The sequence below is a fragment of the Anastrepha ludens genome, chromosome 5 (assembly GCF_028408465.1).
Source record: "Anastrepha ludens isolate Willacy chromosome 5, idAnaLude1.1, whole genome shotgun sequence".
NCBI classification, from domain to species: Eukaryota; Metazoa; Arthropoda; class Insecta; order Diptera; family Tephritidae; genus Anastrepha; species Anastrepha ludens.
This window is the reverse complement of record NC_071501.1, coordinates 55556027-55565883: the sequence shown is the minus strand read 5'-3', so window position 1 is coordinate 55565883 and position 9857 is coordinate 55556027. Positions and strand designations below refer to the sequence as shown.

Below are 9857 nucleotides of genomic sequence, written 5' to 3'. Positions count from 1 at the left end.
CTCACAGTCTGTACTATACGACTCAACACGGCGGTGTATTTAAGAAAGTCAAACATGTTTTACCCAACGCGAGATGTTCCGCACCCCAACTTGATTTCGTTACTTGCTAATTTGAAGGTGTAACAATAAATCTGTGTTGGTTCTCATCCTTATTTATAGTTTTCTTTAACTTATATATATTTAATTGGCGCGTACACCCTTTTTGGGTGTTTGGCCGCGTTCCTCCTCCTATTTGTGGCGTCTTGATGTTGTTCAACAAATGGAGGGACCTACAGTTTCAAGCCAACTCCGAAAGGCAGATATTTTTTATGACGAGCTTTTTCATGGCAGAAATACACTCGGAGGTTTGCCATTGCCTGCCGAGGGACGACCGCTATTAGAAAAACGTTTTTCTTAATTTTTTTGTTTCATCGATACTCGAACCTACGTTCTCTCTGAATTCCGAATGGTAGTCACGCACCAACCCATTCGGCTACGACGGCCGAACTTTAACTTCTTCTTAATTGGCGTGATAACCGCTTACGCGATTTTGGCCGAGTTTAACAAAGCGCGCCAGTCGTTTCTTTCTTGTGCTAACCGGCGCCAATCGGACACACCAAGTGAAGCCAAGTCCTTCTCCACCTGATCTTTCCAACGCAGAGGAGACCTTCCTCTTCCGTTGCTACCACCAGGTGGTACCGTATCGAATACTTTCAAAGCCGGAGCGTTTGTATCCATTCGGACAACATGACCCAGCCAACGTAGCCGCTGGATCTTTATTCGCTGCTCTATGTCTATGCCGTCGTAAAGCTCATACAGCTCATCGTTCCATCGTCTGCGATATTCGCCGTTGCCGACGTGCAAAGGTCCAAAAATCATGTGCAGAATCTTTCTCTCAAACACTCCAAGCGTCGCTTCATCGGATGTTGTCATCTTCCAAGCTTCTGCGGCACACGTTAGGACGGGCATGATGAGAGTCTTGTAGAGTGTTAGTTTTGTTCGTCTCGAGAGGACTTCACTGCTCAGTTGCCTACTTAGTCCAAAGTAGCACTTGTTGGCAAGAGAGATTCTACGTTGGATTTCAAGGCTGACATTGTAGTTGGTGTTAATGCTGGTTCCGAAATAAACGAAGTCTTTTACAACCTCAAAATTATAACTGTCTACAGTGACGTGGGTGCCGATACGCGAGTGCACCGACTGTTTGTTTGAAGACAAGAGGTACTTCGTTTTGTCCTCGTTCACCACCAAACCCATTCGCTTTGCCTCTTTATCCAGTTTGGAGAAGGCAGAACTAACAGCGTGGTTGTTATGGCCGATGATATCGAGATCATCGGCATACGCCAACAATTGTACGCTCTTGCTTTCCAACATCAGGTTAAAGAAGTCACACGACAGCGAGTCACCCTGTCTGAAACCTCGTTTGGTATCAAACGGCTCGGAGAGGTCCTTCCCAATTCTGACGGCACTGCTCGTGTTGAGCAATGTCATCTTGCATAGCCGTATTAGTTTTGGTGGGATACCAAATTCAGACATCGCGGCATACAAGTAACTCCTTTCCGTACTGTCGAATGCAGCTTTGAAATCGACGAAAAGATGATGTGTGTCGATTCTCCTTTCGTGGGTCTTTCACAAGATTTGGCGTATTGTAAATATTTGGTCGATGGTAGACTTTCCAGGTCTAAAGCCACACTGATAAGGCCCAATCAGTTGGTTGACGGTGGGCTTCAACCTTTCACACAATACGCTCCCTAAAACCTTATAGGCAATATTTAGAAGACTAAGCCAGCGGTAATTGGCACAGATTGCAGGATCGCCCTTCTTATGGATTGGGCAGAGCACACTTAAATTCCAATATCCAATCGGCAGGCATGCTTTCATCCGACCATATTTTGCATAGAAGCTGATGCATGCACCTTACCAGCTCCTCGCCGCCATGTTTGAGTAGTTCAGCCGGCAGTTCGTCGGCGCCCGCGACTTTGTTGTTCTTTAGCCGTGTTATTGCTATAGCCGTATTGCACCTCGTCATGGTCGGGTAGCGGAACGACAATTCCGTCGTCAACGATTGGGGTATCGGGATCTTCACATTCTCTGTGACATGCGCAGCTGTCACTGTTTAACAGGTTCGAGAAGTGTTCCCTCCATAATTTAAGATTGCTCTGTACATCAGTCACCAGTTCGCCGTCTTTGTTCTTACAGGAAAACGCCCTGGTCTTAAAACTTTCTGTAAGCCGCCGAACTTTCTGGTAGAATTTTCGGGCGTTGTTCCTGTTGGCCAGCATCTCAAGCTCTTCGCACTCACCATATGAAATATGTACATAAATAAGCAAAAAATTAAAAAAAATTTATATATAAATGAAGTTATTCAAAATTGAAATAAAAAGTAATATAATAATAATAAAGTAATGACTACGAAGAACATAAGTATGAATAAATACATAAAATATTCCGATTTTTTAATGTAGCATAAAAAGTGGGTAACAAAAAAAAAAAAGCTGAAACAACGAACAGAATAAGTTAAAGCAAATAACCTTTAATCTTTGTAAAATATCTCAAACTCAAATTCAAATTCAATTCCCTTACCTGTGCTTTTCACCCATAAAATATTTACGTATATACAAATTTACAGACATAAACCCACACACAGTTTTCAATAAAATTACATGTATGTAAAATGTATTCATATATGTACACAATACTAATTAAAAGTAGAAGGATCTAAGAGGCTTTGGAAAGTAGCTTCATCTATTTGCCAGTTGCTAAGTCTTGGCGAAAGGAAGAGGCCTATAGAAGTCTCAATGGGAGGAACACATGGAGTTTAGAGGGGTACTCATCTTGTGAAGTCCTTTCGCCATACACCCATTTTTCATCAAAAGTTAACAGCAAGAGACTGAATTGCTTAGATTTAGCTGCAGTTGAGTAGAATTCGATTGTAATTAGGAACAAGGAATGTTAACGTGTTAGGCTAGCTATATGTGCCCATAATTATGAAAGTGGTCTAAGTCATAATTTCTTATTTCGAATTAAATATCAATTGAATTGAATATTTTTATATTATGCGACTTTTTAATATATAATTTTCTTAGTCTTGATTAATGGAAATTTATTATCAATAGTTTTTAAAGCTCTAATTGACTTAGATAATTTTTAAAATTAATTTAATGTCCTATTGACTTAATACAATAAAGAACTATGCGTTTCATTTGAAACAATCACTTTAGTGAAATAATTCATGAACATTTATTAATTATTTTTAAAAAGTAATCCATTTTTATATATTAATTTTTAAGACTGTGCTGGGGTATATAATGGAAGTAATTTAATATTTTCGTATATTGTTGGTCTTCCCCTTTTAGGTGAAAGATCCAAAACGTGAAATTTAGAATCATCTAAAGACGCTTTGTTGAACATTTTATAAGATTCATTTTTCAAGAAATGCATCCCCTGAATCTTTAGCCGAGAGACAGATTCGTCCGCGATGTTTTTTACTCTTGTTGTTATTGGTTCTTCTAGTGACTTCATAGAAATAAATTCGTTTTACCGAAAATGACTTTTTCTCTCTACACTTTTCCATCAATTCTTGCCTTTGTCCCTTCGGCTGCAGTTGTGACAGATGTCCTTTCCACCAAGTTAGCTCTTTTGGGAGAGCTTTGCTTAGACCTGGTGCTACTGGTTCATTGGCTGCTGATCAAGTTGTTTCGCTTTCTCTACGAAGGGACTTTGACCCAGGAGGTACTTGAGTCGTTTTCTAGTGGCACCACTAAGACATATCTTCTTCACTTCCGCTTATGTCGAACCTTTGCTTCATGAGGGAGAATTAAGGAGTTTCTTCTCTTCTTCTGGAGATGAAACGGAAGTTTTTCCATTTGGCCCTAGGTCTATTTCGTCAACTTCCATCTCGATTTGCGTTCTAGCAGAGTTCGGCAATCGCTGCTTTTTGTTGCTTGCGGCAGTTGTTGGTGTTCGACAGAGCCTGCCGAGAGATCGCCACTGACCTGATTTAGTAGTCGGCATTGTTGCTTTTGTTTTATTTTGTTTATATTTTTTGGTTTCAAACATATGTAAGTCGTGAGGTCGAGCCGCAACAGTGCCTCAGTGTTGCGGTAAGCCTAATTACATCCAGGGGCGCCCGGTATCTGGAGGTTACCGTTAAAAGGCACACTAACGTTGTGCCCTTATCACTTAGGTAGGGTGCGAATAACACATGTTCCACCGCCATTTTTAGTCAAAAGCAGGGGCACCTCATGCAGGCGTGGCAACTACAGCCCCAGTCCTGTGAATTTGATATGAAATTTAATATTTAATAATATTTCATGTATTAAATTTTAAAAATGAAAAGTGCATATTGAATGAAAAAATTTACGGATTTACGGCTTCGGTTCCTGTTGTTATGAACATTACTGTATGTGAATATAACTCACAGAAGCTTCAGTGATTTCTTCAATGCTGACTCTTTTCTTTAAAATGGCCCACAATTTTTTAATCACGTTTATGTCGGTACTCGAGGTTGGTGTATTTGTAACTTTACCGCATTGGTAGAGAACCCTCCTTATCCTTTGGATCGTTACCTTGGAAAAATGTTACATTTGGTTTATTCTCAGTGATAAACCCAAATTTACCAATTAACCAAAATTTTAGCACTGCCGACTAAGTTTGTTTTCAATATATTGTATTTAAATAATCATTGGCGTCCATTGTGCCGTCAATAAACATTAAGTCTCCTACTAACTTAGTTCAAATACACCTCAAAACCAAAACGTAAATTTTTCTAAATTTAAGCGTGGGAATTATATTTCGATTTTGTAAAGCTGTCATGGGTTTGCGCCATACTTTAATCGGTCCATCATTTTAATACAGCATATCTTTTTCTCAATAATCTTTTGGTTCGGAAATGTGGTTTAAAGTAAAAGAAACGCATTTTTCTTCATTTTGTGCAAACAGCAATGGTTTCTTTCGTGCTGATCTCGATGAATATTTGTGGTGCAGTATGACAGTGCAGCAACTTCATGAGAGACAACAATATAATATTCCTCGTTGAGCTCCTTTGCAAGTGTACTGAAGGAAATTCTCGGGTTTTGATCTAATTTTGGGATTGTCAAGCGTTCTGCACCCGTTCTATACCCACCTGCATGCTTTTGCCCTAATCTAACTTTTTTTTCTGCTTGATTTATAATATTATAAACTGTATCTCGTAATTATAATGTAATATTTCCATAATATCAAAGGATATTTTTTTTCCACGCTCTTGAAAAACGCAGTATTTAAATGAAGTCCGAAACGAAAGCATCAAGGTGATCATGGCAAAGAAAAGATAACCTTAAATCGGAGTTAATCGGGCAACACATTCTAGAGAAATTGAAAAAGCAAAATGTAAAAACAGTTCATTGACAGTGTCGAAATAGTGTGTTATTTGTTTTTGTTGGCTTAAAGTATGTTCACATATGCATTAATTACCAATAAATCCACAAAATTAATCTACCCGTTCACATATGGCAGATTACCTGCGAAATTGACAATCAGCTGTCAATACTGTTGTGAAAGGTTTTTCTTCATAGAAATTATTTTGGTGGAATATTTCGGAGTTTTTGGTTTGTTTAATTATTACTAACGATATGAAGAAAATACAAGGAGAAGGAAAAGCTAATTTAATTGCGCAATTGGCTGCTAATAATAAACAGTTGGAGGAAACCCATAAACGATGTCAGAGGTCTCGTTAGTCGCGATACCCACGTATCCCGGGACCCATGTTAGCATCAGACTATTATGTCTACCAACATAGTTCAGCCTGGATTTACAGGACTTGACTACCCCTGATGTGGTTGGAGGTCTATCTAAGGTCATAAGCGTAGCTTGGCTGTCGCTGCAGACACATATAGATCTGCCTCTCCATCGCTTTTCCACAACAAAGTTCATCGCTTCTTGAATAGCATACACCTCCGCTTGAAACATAGATGCATGCATTCCTAGAGCAAAGTGCAGTTTTGTCCCGCTGGATTCCATATAGACCCCAGAGTCGGAGCCATGCTCGGTCCTGGAGCCATCCGTAAAAATGTGAAAACAGTGTTTGCCGGGCTCATTTTCTGAGTCTTCCCACAACTGAGCCTCTGGTAGCACTACACTGTAGATGGCCTTCAAGGCCTCGCCTTGGATGAAAGCATCAAGTGGTGGTAAACCAATCAGAGCATCTAATGCCGGGCCTGAAGTAGTCGGAAAAGCTCCGGTGCAACAGATGGCCACAGTGCGTTGTAGTCTCGATAAGGTTCTCCTGACTCCCACGAGAGAGTGTCTACTCATCCAGACCACTGATGCATAGGTGATAATAAGACCTTGCTAGGAGAAAGACCCCACGTTTTCCCAAAGACACCTTTTGCACTGCCAGAAAGCTGTCAGAGCTTTGGATGTCTTTGTTTCAATGTGTGATTCCTTTTAGCTTAGGCAGAACGAGTCCATCAAGCTTCCTCCGAAGCTAAGGGCCTGTTACCAAGCAAGCAACATCGTCCGTATATGATTGTGCGTAGACTCCCGAATCGTTTAAGGTGGTGAGTAGAGGATCGATTACCATGCACCAGAGCAATGGAGACAGCACACCGCCTTGGGGCCAGCCTCTATTAACCCCGGATGACACCAGCAGATCTTCCTCTGCTCGCACCAAAACGATTCTTTGGGCCAGCATCGAACGAATCCAATTTACTAGCACCCGGTCTACGCTGCCCCTACTAGCAGAGCTACACATACTGTCAAAAGTGGCATTATCAAACGCCCCCTCTATGTCTAAAAAGATGCCCATAGCGTCGATGGCCACCTCTACCCTAGCAACAAGGTTTTGCAGTTCCGACTCGCAGGATTTTCCACTTTGATAGGCATACTGAAATGGAGACAGAGGGTGAGCCCTCTGCGACTTCTGGCGTATGCGCAATTCCACCAGCCGTTCGAGACTTTTCGGCATGAAAGAGGTCATGGTGATGGGTCTAAAGCTTTTGGGGCTGGTGTAGTCGTCTCTTCCAATCTTTGTGCTGAAAGCGACCCTCACCATCCTCCAAGAGCGTGGTATGTAAGCTAGTGCCAGGCATGCCGAGAAGATTTTCTTCAGGGCTGCTGTCACGGGCTCTGCGTCTTCCTTCAGCATGGCAGGATATATGCCATCTGGTCCGGGCGACTTGTTTGATTGCAATCAAATCTTTTGGCGGCCTCATTCACCACAGATCTGGCAACGAACCAGTCATGCCGAGAAGGTGTAACAGTTCTGACAACTGTCTCTATCAATAAGGGCTGTTGCCGGCTGACGCGTATCTGATTACCAGGAAAGTAAGATTCCAACAGCAAGATGAGTGTCTCACTTACCGCTCCGTGAAGGAGCCATCAGATTTCCTAAGTGACCCCAGCTTTGTAGTTTTGTCCTTTTTCAGGATCCTAACAAATTTCGCCGTGTCACTCAGAGATTCAATACCGCTGCAGAATTCCCTAATGAGGCTCTTTTCGATTCCCGAATAAGCCTCTTGTAGTTCTTCATAACATCACGGTATCGCTCCCAGTCCTCAGCAAGTCTTGAGGGCCCGGTTTAGAAGTTTTCTCGACTCACGCCTCAACTTCTGTTTTTCTGGGGTTTCTAGAGGGCAATGGCATTTGTGCCTCCTCGCCACACTGAAATTCAATGTACCTGTGGTCCGAGCACGAATCTTCGGGAAGGACTCTCCAGTTCTTGATTGACCACCTTAGTTTTGAGTTTGATAGGGTGAGATCAATCACCTCCTGCCTTCTAGCTGTTACAAACGTTGGCTGTGAGCCCTTGTTTTGTATGTCTAGGCAAGAGGACGCGATAATAGATCACAGGGGTTCGTAGAGTTACCAGTGCTGTTGGAGTCGTGTTATACACAGTGTGTAATACATGTCTTGCCGATTTTTAATAAACAGTTTAAAATTCTGTCCGCAATATCCTTCAGAGATGAAAAGTATACCAATCTCAGGCAGTTATAACGAGTTCTGCTTAGACAGGACAGTGGCAAAGGAGGTGTTCTTACGTACCCCTTTCTTCTTGGCATAAGTTATACGCGTCGTTCTGGACCAATCCCATTTAGCTGCGCGCTATGGAGTGAGACAAAGTTTCGTCAGTACTCCAACCAATATTTTACATTCCTTCCTTAGGAGTGATAAAATAAAGTTGGTTGTTTTCGTGTTTCAAGTTCGAATCATTATTTTGGCAATCCTGTGGGAGGTTGGGGCTTCCCATATAGACTGTTCTTTCAGAATTAGTTCCTCGTCTAATGCGATACTTGGATAATTTGCAACTGTGATGCTGTGATTACCATCTCGAATGTACTCATCTACATAATTATGTGTATTTTATTTCTGTGGTTAGCTCATATTTTGTACACAGATGCTCAGGCACTTCCCAAAGGGCTTGTTCGGGCACTACTTATGAACGTTTGAAATGCTAAGTTGCTACTTCTCTGATGTTCGGTATACATTTTGGAGGTGAATACGTAAAAAAGATTTAAAAACTTTCTATAAATATTTTCCTTGATAATTGCGATATTGACGATAATGTATTATTAAAAATGACAAAGAATGACATTATTACTATACTTTTCCCAAAGTTGCAGAATTTCACATCGAACTTTATTCTTTAAGAAATCGTGCAATTCGAACAAGCCCATATATAATATTCATAGGAAACTTCTAACTCTTACTAATTCAATACCGCGCACAAAAAATAATTGGGAAACCTTTAAAAAAGCCATGAATATCTCATTGAATGACTAACTTTAACTAATGCCCTAACTGTTCTGGTTTGTTCAATTTAGATTAGTTCCTACTTCATCGGCTGTGAGAATTAATTGATTTACGAGTTTTCTGAACGATGTGTAAGGCCTTTCTAGTGAACCATTTTTTCAGTGTGGTATCACAATGAACCTACTTTATTCATAAGCCCATACCCTGAAAATTATTTCCTAAAACATTGGTAAATACACAAGTAAATGATAAGTACTTTCAAAACAATTAAACGCCTTATTTTGTACTAATATTTGTATTTACAGATGTTACATTTAATTTCATACGAAATTGTATATTTTTAATTAAATTTTAAACCCGATTTCGGTAATATCTATACAGAAATATGCATCGTGGTTAAAAACTTGGTTATATGTTTTTTTTCTGAGAGACAACAAAGGCCCACATAAAATTGTGGAATAATTTTACACCTCAGATGTAAGGATAGTGTGATTTCGAGTGCGGTTTCCTAAGAAGGGGTCAACTTAAAAAAACGGTGTGTGACATATATGTACATAGGTACTCCTTCCTTGTCCACTGGCGCAACCCGATCATTTTTGTTGCAGAGTGTAATTATTTGTATATTGGGTGCAAAGGTTGAAACATAATGCTAATATTCATATATACACTCTGTGTAAAAGGGGAGCTTCCCAGAAGATTAAAGTTTCCACTTTTTGCATGCCAGCTCGCATCAAACTTACTTTGTGTTGAAGAAGTGTTTATAGTAGTAAGAAGCGAAAAAACAACAATCAGCAATTTTTATTAACAAATACTAATATGTACGCAACATACTAAGAAGAAAAGTGGATACGAAAGTTAAGTTGGCTATTGTTGGCTATAAACGACTGGTTGGCAGAGTCTACTTGCTTTTCAGGTTTTTATTTTAAAAGCTACTCATAAATAAACAAATTGACTTTGTAATGAATTAGTAGTGGACGTTGGATATGGTTTTACTAGTTTCAAACAATTTATAGTATATTTTACAATCAAGCTATCTCCGTATTATTTTATTTCATTTTCATAAACGGATAGAAAAAGGAGCGGTGGTTTAAAAATGAATGATTATAATGTGAGTAAATAATTTATTTAAAAGAAAACAGTTCAACAAATAG

At 40.0% G+C, this 9857-nt stretch overlaps 1 protein-coding gene across 2 annotated transcripts in view; it reads left to right on the top strand.

The window, feature by feature from the left end:
- Positions 1-9504: 9504 nt before the first annotated feature.
- The window catches only part of LOC128863449 (homogentisate 1,2-dioxygenase), a 31490-nt gene continuing 31137 nt past the window's right edge, over positions 9505-9857 (top strand). The window contains exon 1 of one of the 2 annotated variants that reach the window (XM_054102611.1): positions 9505-9814. In XM_054102611.1, the coding sequence (XP_053958586.1) occupies positions 9800-9814 (15 nt within the window). In that variant the 5' untranslated portion in view covers positions 9505-9799. The remainder of the gene's footprint in view (positions 9815-9857) is intronic. The other variant, XM_054102609.1, reaches the window with a different exon arrangement.